General features: G+C 33.3%; 1 protein-coding gene across 10 annotated transcripts in view; it reads left to right on the top strand.

The window, feature by feature from the left end:
• The window catches only part of Mia2 (MIA SH3 domain ER export factor 2), a 98,331-nt gene extending 78,520 nt beyond the window's left edge, over window positions 1-19,811 (top strand). For 9 of the 10 annotated variants that reach the window (XM_076848238.2, XM_076848242.1, XM_076848248.1 and 6 more), the window contains 6 exons: window positions 1,257-1,415; window positions 12,407-12,526; window positions 15,663-15,721; window positions 16,791-17,019; window positions 18,468-18,659; window positions 19,589-19,811. In XM_076848238.2, coding sequence (XP_076704353.2) covers window positions 1,257-1,415; window positions 12,407-12,526; window positions 15,663-15,721; window positions 16,791-17,019; window positions 18,468-18,634 — 734 coding nt within the window. In that variant the 3' untranslated portion in view covers window positions 18,635-18,659; window positions 19,589-19,811. Of the gene's footprint in view, window positions 1-1,256; window positions 1,416-12,406; window positions 12,527-15,662; window positions 15,722-16,790; window positions 17,020-18,467; window positions 18,797-19,588 lie in introns of those variants that run through there. The other variant, XM_076848239.2, reaches the window with a different exon arrangement.
• The last annotated feature ends 427 nt before the right edge of the window (window positions 19,812-20,238 follow it).

A 20,238-nucleotide genomic window follows, 5' to 3' on the forward strand; every position in this document is an offset into this window, starting at 1 on the left:
TGATTTTTCTACTGATTTCTTTTACAAGTTACTAAGAAGAGGTCAAATTAATTTTGACCTCTCAAGGAAGTCACTGAAATGGGAGAAGTATTTTAGTTAGATTTCTATTTAAAACAGACTTTCAAAAGCTGTTTCTTGAACATAATAAGCTTTTATGTTCTGGAAAATATATTTTGAGAAGACCTACTTGCTCCCTCAATGACAGATAAACAAGATATTAATTTTTTTTTATTGGATGTCTTTTTCTTCTTAATTGAGTGTGGGATTTTAATTAAGGTACAGTTCTTCCTGTGACCATGGAATGGGGAACTCTAAAATTATTGCTCCCTTTATAAAAGTATCAATGTGCTGGATTTTCTTATCTAAGTAAATATTATCTTGTTTATTAAAGAATTTATTCCATAAATGCTGTAATTTGTTTTAGAATTTCCGTCAGAGTTTGTGAGTTCTCTTTTTTTGTGACTGGGAATTTGATATTTAGAAATTACTTAAAAGCCATTTATGGCTGTATTTATCTGGTGGTTGTAAAGGTTGTAATCAGGCTCATTAAAATTGTTTTTAGGCAAAAGTAGAAAGTCATGCTGCTACAAATTGAGATTCCGTTTTTTGCATGGCTCTTAAGTTAATCTGAGTACTGTACATTTCCAAACGAGTTGTTCCAAAAAATACTTTTGAGTAGTGGCAAAATTATTGAAATAAGTATATTGCCACTAAGATGACTGAAAAGAATCTTGCTCATTTTCACTATTAAGATTTCTTATTTATAATCATCTTATTACATCTAGTATAGAAATTTATTTTCTATGTCCTTATTTGAAACTCAGTATTTGTGATTTAAAAACTCATTGTTAAGGATAAAACAATGATGATGATAACAATTAAAAATGAATTTTATAGGCAAATGTGTTTATCCATATGGCAAAGATTTATTTTTATCTTGTCTTAGAAATGAGGATAGGATAGAATTATAGTTTAAATGTATCCTGGGGCTGGGGATGTGGCTCAAGTGGTAGCGCGCTCGCCTGGCATGCGTGCGTCCCAGGTTTGATCCTCAGCACCACATACAAAAAAACAAAGATATTGTGTCCACCGAAAACTAAAAAATAAATATTAAATAAATAAATGAATAAATGTATCTTATCGAAACTTAATTAGAATCTGTATTCACCTTTTAGAGTATCTTAATTTTATTTGTTGATAAGTCTTATGCCATTTTTAAGATAAAACAGATTTGTATGCTTTTTTCCTTTAATTAGGCTCAAGAGGCCCAGAGAATCCTCTGGACCATCAGATTAGCAATGAAAGGGGAGAATCAAGCTATGATAGGTTAACTGATCCTCATAGAGCACCTTCTGACACTGGGTCCTTGTCACCTCCATGGGAACAGGATCGTAGGATGATGATCCCTCCACCAGGTATGTAAAAACAAAGGTTATTATTATGTTTGAAAGGCAGCTAGTATGTGGTGGAGCCAGTAGGAATAAAGAGAGGACTGTGTGTTTTCTGTTTTAGGAAAAACCATGATATATTTTAGGAAAAAACAAATTTCTAAACAGAATAGTAGGAGATTATTGTTTACGTTACAGAAAGCTGCTTTGCCCCCCAAATGGAAGGTCTTTATTGTTTTTGTTGCTTATAAAAATGCAATACATTCTAGCCACACATAGTGACACATCCCTGTAATCTTAGCAACTCAAGAGGCTGAGGAGGGAGGATTGCAAGTTTGTGGCCAGCCTCAACAACTTAGTGAGATACTTCAAAATTTACAAAGGGGCTAGGGATGTGGCTTAGTGGTTAAGTGCCCCTGGGTTTCACCCCTGATACCAAAAAAAGTAATGCATTATTTTAGAAAATCTAAACAATGCAGAGATGTATAATTAGAAAAGTGAAAAATTCTCCTTATCTCATCATGTTTTCAGTATTTAGTTATATATCTTTTAGATTTTAAAAAATATATAATATGTTCAAAAACATAGGTATTCAAATTCTTCTGTCACTTCTGTGCAGTTATGCCATTCACCTTATTTTGTAAGTGCCTGTTTTCAGTCAGTACCATGTAGAAAATATACAAACATATGAATAGACATAAACATACATGAAAACAAATAGTTCTGCAGCTCAAATGTGATGGTAATTTCACAAATTTACATGTGACTGATGGCATAAAATATATACATGCATAGTACCAAGGTTAGTTTCCTCTTATATTGCCCTATATTTATGAAGGATACAAAAATTGAAGAAACTGGATAAAGGATATCCAGAACATGTTATTGCAGCTTTCTCTGAATCTGTATTTTAAAGTTAAAAAGAAAAAAAAAACCACCTTTTTGGATATAATATGCCATAGGAAAGCACAAGTATTCTTGGGCATATGACTTGATTACTTTTTATAAGTGGAGTGCCTAGGTAACTAACTAGTACTCACATCACTTTTCAGTTTATTTTTTGTATAATGAATTTAATTTGAAATGTTATTTACAGTTTTAGCAGAAAAATATTTTTAGTAAATAATATGAATAAGTCAGTATTATTCACATAACATCTAGTACTCAATTAAAATTTTAACACTTATGACTGGAAATAACCAGTCCATTAAAAATACTAAACTAGAATAAAAATTTACTAGGGTGACTTGATCAGTGCTTCAGTCCATAAGAAAAACATGTATTTTCATATTTAGAGAGAGTATTATATAAGATTAAAGTGGACTGGTGAGAAAATAGTTTAAATTGTTTATATGTTTTCTTTGCTAAGGTTAACTTCATAAGAATGATTTTCAGGTGGATCCTGTAATCCCAGCTGCTCAGGATGCTGAGGCAGGAGAATTGCAGGTTGAAAGCCAGCCTCAGCAACTTAGCAAGGCTCTGTCTTTAAATAAAATATTTAAAAAGGGCTGGGAATGTGGCTCAGTGGTCAAGCACCCCTGGGTTCAATCCCCGGTACCAAACAAAAGAATGATTTTCATAAAATTTTTCAGTTTGGCTGGGTGCAGTGGTTCATGCTTGTATTCTCAGCTGCTTGGGAGCCTGAGGCAGGAGGATCATGAGTTTAAAGCCAGCCTTAGCAACAGCAAGGTACTAAGCAACTCTGTGAGACCTGTATCCAAATAAAAGAGGACTGGGGCTGTGACTCAGTGGTTGAGTGCCCTTGCGTTTAATTCCTGGTAACGGCCCCCACCACCACCACCAAAATTTCAATTTGTATATGTTGGCTTATTTGTCTTTGATTTTTAAAATAAAATTGAGGTACTGTCATTTATTAAGTAGGTAATGTCACTATCTTCCAAATGACTATTTTCTAACTACAGCTCTGGTTGTTAGAAGTTAGTTTGAAAATTATTGTTATAGTTTTATATAGAAAGATACAATGGGGTTGGGATAGTGGCACATGCCTGTAATCCTGGCTACTTGGAAGGGTAAGTCAGGAGGATCATAAGTTCAAGGCCATTTCTGGCAACTTAGTGAAACCTGTCACAAAATAAAAAGTAAAAAGAGTTGGGAGTATAGCTCAGTGGTAGAGTGTTTAACTAGAATACAAAAAACCCTGGGTTGGATCACCAGTAAAACATACACACACACACATAGCACACAATGAGTTATTATGTGGAAGGATTTAAATATTAACTGTGTTTTAAGTCCTAAATAAAATGTCAGGATCTATGTGTTATACTTTTATTTTTATAAGAATTTCCAGTGGAGCTGGGGTTGTGGCTCAGCGGTAGAGCACTCGCCTAGCACGTGTGAGGCATTGGGTTCAATTCTTAGTGACATGTAAAAAATGAATAAAATGAAGGTATTGTGTCCAATTACAATTTATATATATATGTATATGTGTGTGTGTGTGTGTATATACACACACACACACACATAAATATATGAATTCCCACTGAACCTTTTTATGTCAAAATATTGGGTTAGAGAGTAAAAGAAAAATATTTTTAAAAATAAGGTATGGTTATGTAAGTGAATAATGAGTTAGTACAATAAAATGAGTGTAATAATTAATATACTTATTTTTCTATAAAAGCTGTCTATTAGAACTTTTGACAGTGATAGAAAGTTTTATTTTGTGTGTGTGTTGCCGGAGAACCCAGGGACTGGTACGTGCTTGGCTAGTGCTTTACCACTAAACTACATTTCCAGCCAGATGGAAGGTAATCTGTGTCATCCAATACAGTAGTCACTAGACGCTTGTGGCTAGTGAGCACTTAAAATGTTCCTAGTGCAACCTGCACTAATTAATGTTAATTAATGAAAATTAAAATTTAAAAATCGCATGTGTAAAATGACTAGTAGCTACTTTATTGGCTAGCACAGCTCTAAAATGAATACTTTTGTTAATGAACCTTTTTAAAAAAAAATTTTTTTTTAGTTGTGGATGGACACGATACCTTTATTTATTTACTTATTTTATGTGGTGCTGAGGATTGAACCCAGTGCCTTGCATGCTTTTAAAGAGGAGATTTTGATATTCTTTGCTGCATATTATCTTGTTTTATAGTATAATATGACTAATTTAGAGATTCTTTTCAATCTTATTCATAAAGTAAAATAATACATTACTTAATATTCATATAAGGAAATGTAAAAATACAAGTCAGTAAATTATTTATAAAGTGGACATATTTTTGTAACCAGCACCCAAAATGAAAAACAATACATTATGAGTTCTGTAGAAGTCATCTTTTGTCAATTAACTACTTCCTTCCAAATATTACCCTGCCCAAAGGTAACCATTATTTTCACTTCTAACACTGTAACTAGCTTGGATCTGTTTTTTGAGCATATCAGTGGAATCGTATGGTATATTTTTTTTTCTGTCTAACTTCTTTGATATGAGATTATCTTTTTGAGACTCATTCATATTATTGCATATTCTTCTAATTTGTTTATTTTCCTTGGTGTATAATATTTTCTAAGTGAATATGTACCAATTTATTTATTATTTGATTGGCATTTTCCAGGCATGGTGGAGCACACCTATAATCCCAGCAGCTCAGGAGACTCAGGCCAGAGGATCGAAAGTTCATAGCCACCCTCATCAATTTGATGAAGCCTTAAGCAACTTAAGTGAGACCCTGTCTCTAAATAAAAATAAAGGACTGGGGATGTGGCTCAGAGATTAAGCACCCTTGGGTTCAATCCCTGGCACCAAAAAAAAAAAGGAAAATTAGGTTATTTCCAGTTTAGGATTATTATGAATGAAACATTCTCATGTGTGTATTTTGGTGCATGCATTTATTTCAGTGTAGATCTAGGATAGCAGTTGCTGGATCACAGGATAATGCTTATTGGTTAACCTTTAGGACATTATACAAGATAGTATTCCTAAGGACTGGTGTATCATCAGTTTATATTCCTGCCAACAGTGACTTTTGAATTTTAGCTTCTCTTGAGTAGTGATAGTATTATGATTTAAATTTACATTTCCCAATTAGATTGCATTCCTTTTTAATAAGTTTATTGGACATTGAGTTTTTTCTTTTTTGTTATGTACTTTTTTTTTTTTTTTTTTTTGAGGTACTGGAGATTGAACCCAGGACCTCATACATGGTAGGCAAGCGCTCTAATGACAAATTACACATCCATTGCTGTTTTGTACCTTTTTGAGTTGCATGCACATTTGACTTTTCTGTTTTTCTATTTTCTGGAAATGAACTCTTTTCATTCCCAGTTTTTATATATGACAGATGTCTTGGACAACCCTGGTTTGCTTTTTTACTTTCTTACTGGTTTTTTTTTTTTTTTTTTTTTTTAGAAAGAGTGAGAGAGAGGAGAGAGAGGGATAGAGAATTTTAATATTTTTTTTTTTTTTTTTAGTATTTGGCGGACACAACATCTTTGTCTGTATGTGGTGCTGAGGATCAAACCCGGGCCGCACGCATGCCAAGCGAGTGCGCTACCGCTTGAGCCACATCCCTAGCCCCTCTTACTGATTTTTTGATGAATAGAATATTGGTATTAATATGGTTCAGTTTACTGATCACTTCTCAATATGGTTACTTTCCTTAAGAAATTTTTCCTGATGGGTGTGGTAATCTCTGATAATCTCAGCTACTTGGGAGGCTGAGGCAGAAGAATTGCAGTTTTGAAGGCAGCTTTGGCAATTTAGTGAGATCCTGTTTCACTCCAACATAAAAAGGGCTGGGGTATAGCTCAGTGGTAAAGTGCTTCTGGGTTCAATTCCCAGTAACATAAAAGAAAAAAAAAAAGAAAGAAATCTTTCTTTACTTTCCAGGTTATGAAGATAATTTCCTGTGGTATATACCAAATATTTGTACTATCACTATAAGATCTCTAATCTACCTGGAATAAATTTTGTGTGAACAGTATCTAAAAGGAATCAAAATTCATTTTTTTTTCTTTTTGTACTGGGGATTGAACCCAGGACCACTTAAACTACTGAGCCACATTCCCAGCCCTTTTAATTTTTTAAATTTTGAGACAGGGTCTTGTTAAGTTGCTGAAGCTGCCTTTGAACTTGTGATCCTCCTGCTTCAGCCTCCTGAGTTGCTGAGATTATAGGTGTGTGCCACCATTTTTGGTTCAAACTTCATTTTGCTTCATATGATGTCAAGTTGATTAACATCATTAATTAAAAAACACTCCTTTCTCCACTGTTCTTTAGTGTCATCTTTGTCAGAAATTAAGTGTATATATGTCAGTGAGTTTCTGGCTTTCTATTAAGTTCTATTGGCCTTTTATGTATTATCAGTAACACACATCTTAATTTATTTCCTTCCATCCTCCTTCTCTCTCTTCCTTCTTCTTCTTCTTTTTTTTTTTCTGTCTTTCTTTCAATTGAACCCAGTAGTGCTTCACCTTGAGCTACATTCCCAGCCCTTTTTTTTATGTTTATTTTTTTATTTTGAGGCAGGGTGGCCTCAAACTTGAGATAAATTGTTCACTTTAGCGTTGGGCTTCCTGTCCTCCTTCCTGTCTCCCTCATACATGGGATTACAGCTATTGGACAACAGGGCACTGGGCTTAATTTCTAAAGCTTTGAATGAATGTTGGTATTGGTAAACGAGTCTTACCTTTATGTTCTTCTTCAGGATTGTTTTGACTATTTTTAGGTTTCAATTCCCTAAAAATTTTAGCATCTACAGGCCTATTTCTTAAAAATTCACTGGAATTGAAGCTGGTGAATGTAGAATTAATCACCTGTTAGCAATTTAGGTCCTTATTTTCTCCTAGTGCTTTGTAATTTTCTATGTGAAGATTTGATGCATATTTTGTTAGCTTTATCTCTAGTCATCTCATATTTTTTATGTAATTACAATTGTATCTTTAAAATTTTTATTTTCTCTTTTAATTGGTACATAAAATAATAATTGATTTTATATATTATTCTTATATCTTGTAACTTAATCTACTTTTGATTTTTCTACATATAAAATGATATTGTCTTGAGTAATTATAGTTTTATTTTTTCTTTCCAAATCTTTAAATATTTTATTATAAGTATGTATGTATGTGTATATGGATGGATACTTATGTTATTTTCCTTTACTGGAGGGGCTGCATTCATTAATTTCCCAAAGTGTGAACATGTGAAGAAGAATGATCAGAAAAAGAAGGAAGCCGAGAATAAAGATACCTGGGTTCATCTGAAGCACCAGCTTGTTCCATGCAGAGGTGCACATTTTATGAGAAAAAATGGAAAGGATCCTAAACTGTTGGGACCTATTCCCTCTGAATTCATGGCATGATAAATGTAAAACAAAACAAAACAAAGCAAAAACAAAAAAGCAAAAACAAAAGGCCTATGTACTATAAAAATGATTTTCTTAAATTAAAAAAAAAGCATCTCTCTGAGCCATACCAGCTAACATTCTATTGACCAAAGCAGGTTATATCACAATTTAGAATCAAATGGACAGGAAATATATTCTCCCTCTTCAGAATAAGGCTGCAGGGAGAAATGAAGAATAGAGCTCAGGAATGTAATGTACCAGAGGGATAATACTCTTACAATGTATTTTCACTTACTATGTAATTATGTTTAAAAATACACTTTTTAGATTCCATCGTATAGTTTTCTAACAGGTCTGATTTTTCCCTTCCCAAGAGGGAGTAGTAATAGAGAAGAATAAGAATTTTAATCCTTTGCAAATCTTATGCTACCTAAAGTAGAGACATTAACTAAAGGGAATTATGTCACATTCCCACTCTATACTTTTTTGAACTTTCACAGTCTTAGTTTTAATTGTTGAGAAGAAGGAAGTGGGTATGTGGTTTCTGTTACTTTTGTCAGTGCTTCTTGTTTACTGATTTAGGTTATATATTTTATGTAAGAGGTAGAAAAGAGTATACTATACTTTGGTGATATAATCATAAGTCTGGTCTTCTTGCTAGCATGCTTAAAAACGTGTTTTTTTTTTTTTTTTTTTTTTTTTTTTTGTCTTGAAGAGGTAAACAAAGAGACATGTACTGGGGCTGGGGTTGTGGCTCAAGTGGAGCATTTGCCTAGGTTCAATCCTCAGCACCACATAAAAATCAAAAAATAAAGATATTGTGTCCACCTAAAACTAAAAAATAAATATTAAAAAAAGAGACATATACAGCCTAATTGATGAGGATTCTTTTAAGAAACAAAGGCAGACCAGAGTACCTTGGACAGCTCTGGAAGTAGGAACATAGATTTTTACTTTATTGGCTTTTATGCAGAGATCATTGTTCTGCATTGTGAACATTCTTTCAGATAGGATTCATTTGGTGGAATTGAATTTTATCTTAAATCTCATCCCCTTGATGAGATTATGAAGTCTTCATTAACCTAATGAGCTGTCCTAAAATTTTTGCTTAATCTATGCTTTTATTCTCTTAGAGGATTTTTATTTTAAAGTTGTTCACAAATTTTGAGGCTACTATTTTTTTTAGGGAGTTTATGTTTCTTAATCACATATCTTCTTATACAGTGATCCTCTATGATTTTAATGCTTAATATTTTGTTGAGAAGTTACAGATTGATATATGTATATATATATATATACACACACATATATCGATATATGTGTGTGTAGCATTAAACTGTGATTCATTTGTCATTGTTCCTGAAGAGTGGGTTGATGAGAGATTAGGATGTGGGGACAAATGTAGACTACTTTCTGAAAAATTTTACTTCGAATGCAGGAGAGAGATGAGATGATAGCTGGAGCAAAAGGTGTTTTGTTTTTTAAAGATGATAATATTAGTACATGTTTATCTGTTACTAGGAATATTCCAGGATAGAGGAAATGGATGTTTATATGGGAGAGGGTATCGATGGAAAAGTGAAACCCTTGAGTAGTAAGCAAGAAGCATGGGATCCAGATGGTAATTATAGAAACAAATAGAAAGTGGATCATTTAACCACTGTGAAAGGAAGGAAGACCAAGCAAATGAGAACAAATGTAGAGGGGAAGTGGAGGTGTCCACTTGCTTTAGTTTTCTTGACATGGCTAGATCATCAGATTAGGGGAATGGGAAAGGAAAGGACTGTCAGTGATTTGGAGAGAGAAAAAGATATATGGTAGTCATTTGGGAAAGTGGAGGAACTCAAACATCAGTGAAATATGTATTATGATTACAGGATATTCTTGTATATCACTCATAACAATGAGCTCAATTTATAATCACAGTTACTTTTGGGTGCTTATTTTGTGCCAGATACCATGTTAAGTGCTTTTTATTGATCATTCTAACTCTGATGAAGAAACAAAAGCTCAGAGAGATTAGGTAATTTAACAAAGTTCTCAGAGTGAGATATTGTAGCACAGTCCTGTTTATCACTTCCCAGGATTTACATATTAATATTTGCTTCAAATATGTATGTGTGTGTTTAAATATGGAAGTAAAACAAAAAAATCATAAAAAGTATAAATGTGTAAGACATAAATAAGGGGGTTGCAGTCTATTCCTTTTTCTTTCCTGGGCACATTACTGTCCTTCCTTTAAAGGCAACTGCTCATGTGTAAACTTTCAATCTATATATAATAAAAAAAATTATTTTGTCAACTTTCCTTATCAACATTATGTTCTTGAATTATGTACATGTTAATATAAAGCTTATATTTTAATATCAGTACAATTTTTCATTTTAATAGCAGTACAATTATTTAGTATCAGCACAGTATATATAAATTATCTACAATATAGTTAACCAATCCTTGTTGATGAGTACTTATAGAGTGTTTCCAGGGATTCAATGTTGGTAACAATGCTGCAGTTAGCACTTTTTGTACACTTGTTCTGTGCATTTATCCAGGAAATGGAATTGCTGGTAAAGCATATTCATATTTTCATTTTTAGTAGATGGCTCCACTTGTCAAGAGTAGCTATGGATAACGTATATGAGATAGTTGTTTCTCCAGTATAATTCTTGGTTGAGAAATTGCTTCATCATGCCTCTATATTTATTCCTGCTCCTCATACATTATTCTCTCTGATCCTTTTTCTTTTCCTGTTCTTTAATCATCTTTTCTCTTATAAAGTCTTAGAAAACAAAGGTATGAAAGCAAAATGAAAAGAATGAACCATTCATATCCTTATTTTCTACATTTCAGTCTTTCATTTATATTGTATGCCTTCCACCTAGCTTTATCTTATGTGTGTGTGTGAATGGGTGTGTTTGACCAGTATACCCTTGTTTACTTGTTCATTCTTTCCTTTTAGGGAAGTTTTATTCCTTCTTTAACACCATTTCTGATTTCTCTAATCAGCATTAGGCCAGTGTGTGTGTGTGTGTGTGTGTGTGTGTGTGTGTGTGTGTGTGAATGAATTTGTATCCCCTATTTAAGATATTAGTCTCATTATATTTACTAATTTCTATCATTAGATTAGAAGGGCACAGACTGTATTGAGACAACACTATATTGCTAGTATCTAGCACATACAGGCTGTGGTAGATTTAAGGAACAGATTATGTTTGCCAGTGGAGGGAAACATGGGTATATGATTTATAATATAGTAAATTTGTAACAAAATTTCAAAAATTTTGGAGTTTGCTCATTTTTTGACATGCATTTTAGAAGCAAAATATTGATACATTATCTTGAGACCTGATTAAGAAAGAGTTGAGAGATTTTTAGGTTTCCCTATTTCATCCTTTTGTACAAATCCGACATTTAATTAATCCTGTATTTGAAGTAGAAAGGGAAAACTCAGTTTAGATCTGTATTTAGTGCTGGCCTTTACTTTCACAGGGCTAATTGTGCTCCACTGAGATAGCTCTTTGCTAAGATTCTAAAAAGGAGTGTAAGTGAGCCTTCAAGGCTATCTGGATCTTTCTGTCTTCCATCACATCCTCTAATCCTTGGGAGCTCATTAAATTCAATTCTCTCCATTGACTCTGGTTGATGCTAGGTGGTTTCCTTGGCTTTATGTGGGGGGAATGTTTCAGTAAAGTCCCATGTGACTGAGTCAGACAAGGAGTGACCTATCTAATAATGATTGTACGGAGTTTACATTCTGAACCACTGCCTGGAACCATCGTGGAAAGCAATTTGAGGATATTTGTTCATATCTCTAATAGGATCAGAGAGAGTCACACAATTCACCCTCTTTGACCTTTTCCATGTTATTTGGACTTGGATATATACATACCTGGCAAAGATTGCCAACACCTCTCAAGAATGAGATAGACTATTTTTTTCAAGAAAGTTGAGTTCCATAAGGACTCAGGAATTACCATTTTGTCATCATAAATGACCCCCAGGAACAAAGGATGGTGGCTGTAGATGAATCTAGGTAAAGTCTGGGTCTAAATTTGAGTCTATCCAGATGTCTTTAATCTTAGCAGTGTGAACCTCTGTTCATCTATTGAGTTAGAGATCTTTCCCTTTAGTTTGAGTTGGATGCTGAGTTTTACAATGTTGAATTTAGTAAAAATTTGACTACTGATGATTTCAGACTGATGCTGTTTCTGTTGTGGTGTCATATTGTTACTTGTTTCACTATAAAACAAGTTTCTTGCTATGCTTATATTTTCTTGTTCTTTTCTCCCTATGCTAGTAGCTATCTTCTGTCTTTGTTGATATGTTTGTTTATTCATCTTAATCTACCATAATAATAGTAATAATAGAAGTTAAATGAATTTATGTATAAATGTATTTTTAACTGAGTTCTGTTTTCATACATTCTATCAAGATAAATTGTTCATTTTATACTCAAATAGATTTAACTCACGTTTTTATACATAATAATTGAAACTTTCAAAATCCAAGGTAGCAAATTACACTTGTATTTAATATAAAAGCAAAGTTATTGCTTATAGTATGCAATTTTTCTAAGATTAATATTGTCTATCAATAATATGGGTCAGATATTTTTGGAAGCAGGAGAAATTTCTAAGTTTTTTAAAATTAAGTAAGTTAGATTTTATGTTTATATTAATGAAGATATTTTAAAAATCTGTTTTGTAGGTCAACCATATTCTGATCCACCTCTTCCTCCACAAAGGCAAGATAGATATTATAATTCTGGTAGATTATCTGGACCAGCAGAACTCAGAAGTTTTAATATTCCTTCTTTGGATAAAGTGGGTAAGAAATACTTTGTGTGTTTAAATAATAGTGACACACTAAAGAACTGGAAGCTGAATGAAAGAATAATGTAAATGTATGTCTGTTAGCTCTTAAGACTGAAATCTCTTTCCTGAAACTTCCTGGTTTTATGTTTCTTTTTATATTCTACACAGACATGGCATCTAAATATATTGTGACGATTGGTTTGAGCACTATGGTAATGGGTTTCTTCTATGTACCTCTGATGATAAACTTTATTCCATGGCTATTTTAAAAATTTTCCAGTGGCTCAACAGTAGAGTGCTCGCCTAGCATGTGCGAGGTGCTGGGTTTGATCTTCCAGTACCACATAAAAATAAATAAATAAATAAGTAAATAAATAAAACAAAGATGTTGTGTCCAGCTATGACTAAAAAAAAAAAAAATTTTTTTTAAATTTTCCTGTCCACTTACATATATCCTGTTTAGTAAGTAGAGAAATTAGGCAAATGTGAATGTGTATGAGAAAGTCCACCAGAAAAACAATTTGGGTACATATTCTATTAATGATTTAATCAGTTACCTTGCTACAACATTTCATAAGTAGATTTAACTAACAATTACTGAGCAATCTACTATTAATAAGGTATCCTTTTACTTAAACTACCTCACAGCCATCCACTGAAGTTAGAAAGTATATGCATCTAGTGTAGCAATCAAGAGTGTAACATAGGGTCTAGGGTTGTAACTCAATGGTAGAGCGCTTGCCTAGCAAGTGTGAGTTTGATCACACTTGGTTGGATCACACTGGGTTTGATCCTCAGCACCACATAAAAATAAATAAATAAAAGGTATTGTACCCATCTACAACCCCCCCCCCCAAAAAAAAGCATTTTAAAAAATGTATAACATTAGGAAAGCAAAACAATTTTTAAGAAGTGGAGTATTAAAATTAATTTATTGATAAGAGAATAAATTACCAAACGAAAGGAACCTCTATTATATCCTCTAATACACACAGACACACACACACAGACACACACACACACACAATGTATGTATAATATGCATATATTATATGTATATATTTTTGGGGACATTATCCATTGAAGTATTTGTTTCAGAAAATTAGTATTTTTTTGAATAGTGAGCAAAGAAGCAAATCTAGAGTCTATATTTTTGTTATTGGTTATAATTAAGATAATTTTTTCTGTTTGGCTTTTGAGGTTGTTTTCCCCTAGTAATTCATGTTCAATACGTATATGCATGATTAACATTCATTTCTTAGCTAATGCTGTTTAAAATTTTTTACTATTTTCATTTTTCCCCTAATTGAACAATAAATAACTTACCAGATTATTTTTAAGTGCCTACTATTTAGGAGATACCTTGCATAAAATGCAGTATATAGTAAGATACAGTCTTTGCCTATAAGATGTTAATAATTCAGTAGGGAGAAAAATAAATATATATGTTTATTTATTAGTACATGTCAGAATAGTAAGTCCCAGTAGAGAGTATGCTTTGTTCAGTGAAAAGAACTCCCATCTAGTTGAAAGAGCAGAAAAACTCTATTAAGGGGGTATCATTTAAGCTGCTTTTCAGGGAACTTGAAAAACTGAGCATGAGCAAAAAATGAAAAAGGTAGCACAAGTCATAGCTCTGCTGATACATGTGTACCAGCAGTATATAGAGAGTGGATTCACTGAACAAAGTAATGATTTATATCCTAGATAGGAAGAGTGGAATGGTACTTCTTTTTGAGTACATGGTATTCATGTACTCAAAGGTAGATAATCTAAAAATGAATTGCTTTTTTCTGAAATTTTACATTTAATATTTTTATACCATAGTTTACAGTGAATAACTAACCACAGAAAGTGAAATGTTAGATAAGAGAGGAACTAGTGAGGACTAATGAGGACTAATCATGTCTATTTTAATTTAGTACATAAATAGATTTTCAGATGTTGGGGAAAATAATTTCAGTGGATCAGTAGTTGTTGCAAATGAATTGCAGTAAAATGAGAGCAAAAGGGGAGAAATTTAGAACAATATGTACAGAATAGTTCTTTTTTTTTTTTTTTCAGAATAGTTCTTGATTGTGAAGAAGAGAGGGAGCTACAAAAGGATTCTCTTTTTCTTTCTCAGTCTTAAATAGAAGAGATTAGAACCTAGCAGAAAGACAGAAGGAGCCCACAGAGAGGGGAAGATTCCTGAGGAAGCTGGAGGGAGAGGGATTTTGGACTCTGGATCATAGATTGTCTAGAAGGATCCTTTTCCATGATAGTAGGAGGAAAGATCATAAAAATATAGCTGCAGCATGTTTATGTTTATCACAAACATTAAAGGAGTATACCATGCGATTTTGAAGAGAATGGAGATTTGAATTGCTAAGGAGAAAGCTGGCTTAGAAGACATGGAAGTATGCTGCTGGAAGTATGATAGAGTGGTGCCAGACCACATAACTCGTTGTTGTTTTTTTTTCCCACTCCTGGCAGTACTAGGTGTCTCAGGTATAGGCAAAGTATAGGAGTAGAGACAGAGATCTGGATTAATCTAAGCTTGAAATGTTTTGAAGCATAGCTGAAAAATGACTGTGCTTCTGGCTGAAGTGATTGACTTTGAAGTTTACTCAATTAGGGAAAGAAGGGAAGAGAGAAGACTAGATGAGAGGACTGGAAGCCTTAGAGACATCCAAGGACCCATGTAGAGTGACTAAATGAGAAAGCTTAGAGAAAATAGGTAGAGGTGGCCAGAGAGAAGTTAGCGTTTATTCCTTGGGGACTGAACTGCTTTTGATGATAAAGTCCAGGAACATTCATTTAAAAACAGGGGCTAACTTCAAATGGCTAAACTATATCACTTGAGGAAGGAAGAAAAGGGAGGAAGGAGTGAAGAGAAGGGTGCTACTTCCCATATGTCTCCTTATGATGCTGCTGCTTAGGAATCAGCTGGAGAAATCACTTGCCATAGACTGTTGCAGAATTCTTTCTGCCAAAGTTTTCATTGCTGTCAGGCTGTACTTGGTGCCTGAATACAGAATGCTGGTGTCAAACTGGTTTCTTTGCCAACAAGGGTAATGAGAAAATGTCAGTGTCCTTTGTGATCTGGAAATAATCTAGGTATGTAGTGATAAATCATGTATTTTTCATGTTTTAATTTTTATTTCTAGATGGGCCTGTGTCTTTACAAGTGGAATCCAGTACAAATGATACCAAAGATGATCTTGATGTAAGTATTGAAACTGGAATTTTATTCATGTTTTCAATAGCCTTCTAATCTCTTTGCTTACTAGAATAGAATATAAAGCTGCTTCTCTATTTTAACAAATAAACTTTCTATATAGCATTAAAGCTTCTTATTTTCTGAATTGTAACCTGTGGAGATAAAGTACAACTTGCAGGCCAGAGATTTGAGTTAGTTTACTAGTTGACTACAAGATTAGATTTCCCTCTTTGATTTTAACCTGAGTGTCATAAAGTACATGTTTTAGTCAGCTTTTTCACTGCTCTTACTAAAAGACCAGACCAGAACAACTGTAGAACAGGAAAAGTTTATATGAGGGCTCACAGTTTCAGAGGTCTTAGCCCACAGAAGGCTGGCTCCATTCTTTGGGGCTCAAGGTGAGGCAGGACATCATGGTGGGGAAGAGTGTGGTGGAGGGAAGCAGCTTGCATCATGATCAGAAAGGAGAGAGAGAGAGAGAGAGAGAGACACTCCACATACAAAAATATATACCCCATAGTCACACCCCTAATGAACCACTTCCTTCAGCCATACCCTTCCTGCCTCCAGCCACCACCCAGTTAATCCCATCAGGAATTAATTCGCTGATTAGGTTAATGCAATGGCCCAATTATTTCTCCTCTGAAACTTTTTGCATTGTCTCACACGTGAGCTTTTGCGGGATACCACATCTAAACCATGACAGTTCACTTTTGTTTACTACAATTACAATATTGGTTTTGGATACTTTGAAAATATATGCATCTTGTTCTTTCTTGTGTTTTAATATCTGCTTGATAAAAGATTATAATTTTGGTATTCTTGGACTACATCTGTTTTATATTTAACCAGAATATACTTTGTTGATTGAAGTTGTTTTCTGTTAATAAATAGTAGCTAAAATTTAGCTGTTGGTTTAAGTGGAAAACTGAATCTTTCTCTGTAGCTTTCTAAGACTCATAGATGCTTTCTGTACATGAGCCTATGTGCTTTCTTCCAAGCCTAAGATTTTCAGGAAAGCTATTGCAAGTTTTGTTGTTGTTTTTAGTGACTGTAACTTGTCAATTTGTTTCAGAATTCAAATGTGCCTGATTCATCTCTGCCTGCTGAAAACCAAGCAACTGGCTCTCGCTTTGGTTTTTCACCTCTTCCTCTAATCCGAGGTCCATTGTTTCCAGTGGACCCAAGGAGTCACTTCATGAGAAGAGGACCTTCTTTTCCTCCACCTCCTCCACCTCCAGGAAACATGTATGGAGCATCTAGAGATTATTTTCTACCTGGCCCACCACCCCCTCCATTCTCAAGTAGGTTTTTGTTTTTTTGTTTTTTTTTTAAACTTAATATGTGCTTTGCATAGTAAATCAGATGGTAATTTTTCTATTCTGGTAGTAAATAGTACAGTGGAATAATAATTTTTTTTTTTTAATGTTTAGTGAAGTGTGCCATTGCTTTTCCAAATGAAAAGGCAGCCAGCCATCAGTTGACCATAATAAGGCTTCAGGTATAGGCAAAATAAGAGCCAGAGATCTGGATTAATCTAGGCTTGAAATATTTTGAAGCATAGCTGAAAAATGACTAACAGGGCAAGGGTATTAATTACTGGTTGAAGTGACTGAAGTGATTAAGCTTGATTTGTCTTAATGATGTGGAATTATTTTTGAATTTGAGTAGTCCACAAAGTCATTGACTTTTTGCAAGTCTTATATTAAGACTAAAGTTATCTGTATATTATTTGTTAGAAAATATTTCAACAGTTAAAGTAATTATATTTCAGAATTGAAATTAGTGGCTAAAGTATTTAAAAATTTTTTTTTCATAAGTAGTAGTCTCATATGATCCTACTTTAACACCTAAGATGCATTTATTATGTTTGGCCTATTTGTTGATTTATTGAAGTTTTTTCATGGTCTTATTTTTATTTATTTATTTATTTATTTAGTTAGTTAGTTAGTTCTGGGCGGACACAACATCTTAGTTTGTATGTGGTGCTGAGGATCGAACCCGGGCCGCACGCATGCCAGGCAAGCGCACTACTGCTTGAGCCACATCCCCAGCCCTTCATGGTCTTATATATGAAAAAAAGAATTCTTTGCTTTTTTAATTTTTTTTTTTTTTTTTTTTTAGTTATAGGTGGACACTTTTATTTTATTTTTATGTGGTGCTGAGGATCGAACCCAGTAACTCACGCATGCTAGGCAAATGCTCTACTGCTGAGCCACAACTCCCTGCCTGAATTCTTTGCTTTAATAGTCATACTTTACCATTCAGAACTATAGGTTACTGCAGAATAAGTTATGATTACCAAATAATAGACAAAAGCACATTAGTTTTCTGATGTAGTCATTCTTCTATTCTCTATTTTTAGTTAAGATGAATTAAAATAAATTTTGAGGAATTTTAAGGCAGTTGTTGGTTTAACTGGAAATGTTTTAGTATAGTATCAAGTCAGAATCACTAATCTGAATATTAAGTCTGGGAAACTATTAATGTTTTTAAGTCAGTTTTGCATATTTTGAAATAATTCTTTTCTCTTTTTAAAAAAAATGTTAGGATAAATTGTGTCTAAAATTAATAATATTATCATTAATCATATATAATTGAAGAAAGTGTATTTTTCTCAATGTAAAATAGATCAAATACTTATTCTGTTGTCACAGTTTGAATATAAGAATAGGTGTTGGAAGTTATAAATTTAATAGGGCTATAGTTACAGTTTAAATTAAACATGTCTTTTACCAATCTCTTTAAACAGTGAGAAATGCTTATTCACCGAGGGGTTTTCCTCATTATCTTCCCCCAAGAGCTGGATTTTTCCCCTCACCCCCACATTCTGAAAGTAGAAGTGAGTTCCCTTCAGGGTTGATTCCGCCTTCAAATGAGCCTGCTACCGAACATCCAGAACCACAACAAGAAACCTGACAATATTTTTGATCTCTCTTCAAAAGTAATTTGACTTATCTCTTATTTTTAGTTTAAGTAACTGCTGTTACTTAAGTGATTATACTTTTGCTCAAATTGAAGCTTAATGAAATTATAATTCTCAGGATAGTATTTTGTAAATAAAGATGATTTAAATATGAATCTTATGAGTAAATTATTTCCATTTTATTTTATTCTAGATAGTATAACTATTTTAATTTGATTAATCTACTATTAAATAAACAATAATGGGAGTTTTATATACATAATCTTGCACTTGGGATATTTTAAACCCCCCCAAAAAATATATTTCTTTATGCCAAGAAATATATTTCCTATGACTGTAGCAAATATGAAAGTAACTTTATGCTTAATGAAATAATTTTAATTGATTTAAAGTATTGTTTGGCATTGATGATAATAAAAAATCAGCTAGTTTTTCCATAAATATGGCTCCATAAATTAGTTTTTTTTTCCTTGTACCAATAACTATGATGTGGGCCTTTCTGATTTGATTATCTTACAAACGGACATAAATGACCCAAAGCAATAGCATACTTTTAATACTTTAAATATATTTTAAAAAGTCAAAATTGTTTCTAGTGTAAAGAAAATCAGGACACTGTCTAATGGTGATCTTTTGATCATTTTAGTTGATTCACTGGTTTTCATCTATGGATTGTTTTTTTTTACTATTCATTGTATTTCTTAAGATCTTTACTATTTTCTGTGGGGAATGTTAGATTTGATACAGGATAATTTGACACATATTGAAGCAATGTGTCATTTTGAGCTTTGGACTCAGTATCTTGAGTTTCAGGCTCGTGTCCTATTATTAGTCTTGTGCAACCAAATGATTATGAAAGGAAAGATAATGAAGCCCAACTAATAAGTATCATAACACTTATAAGCAATTGGTTGTTTTTAGTTATTTACTTGACTTTTTTTTTTCAGTGGCAAAAGACAGAAGATTAAATATTCTTGAACCACAGCAGTGATGCATTTATAATTGGAACACTTCATGCTAGCATTTCCCAGACGTTATTTGGAACCCTGGTCTTGTGAAGTATTTCTTTTCTTCTTCCATTACCATCCCCACCTTAGAGAAAAAGGGTAGAAAGAAAGATTGGGTAAAATAAATGCTTTGGGTAAAATATTAAGTGAAATGGGAACTGTAGAAACATGATTACATTAAAGTTTGTTTGCTGTGGTCTAAATGTGTCCCTTCAAAATTCATGTTGAAATTCTAACTCCCAAGGTATTAGGTGCCACACACCAGAATGCTGACTCAGTGACGTAAAACAAGTCAAGTGAGAAAACAGACAGGAAAGGCTTTTATTAGTCCTTCTCATAAGAGAAGGGAGATACAGCACTGACTGGAGAGTGTCAGGCTGGTTTCCCCAGTAAAGGGAGAGAGCCAGTTTTATTCTGGTGAAAGGGCTGTTTGCTTAAGGCTAAGGTTTAGAAATATTAATTAGTTTTAGATACATTTCACAGGTGTGTTTTTCTTTTTCTATGAGTGTACTGTAACTCTGAGGAAGGCATGGTCAGTTAGTTGTCCTGAAGTCAGATCTAAGTTTTTTATATCAGTGCCACATTCTGTG

This window comes from Callospermophilus lateralis, chromosome 3 (genome assembly GCF_048772815.1).
Source record: "Callospermophilus lateralis isolate mCalLat2 chromosome 3, mCalLat2.hap1, whole genome shotgun sequence".
Classification (NCBI taxonomy): domain Eukaryota; kingdom Metazoa; phylum Chordata; class Mammalia; order Rodentia; family Sciuridae; genus Callospermophilus; species Callospermophilus lateralis.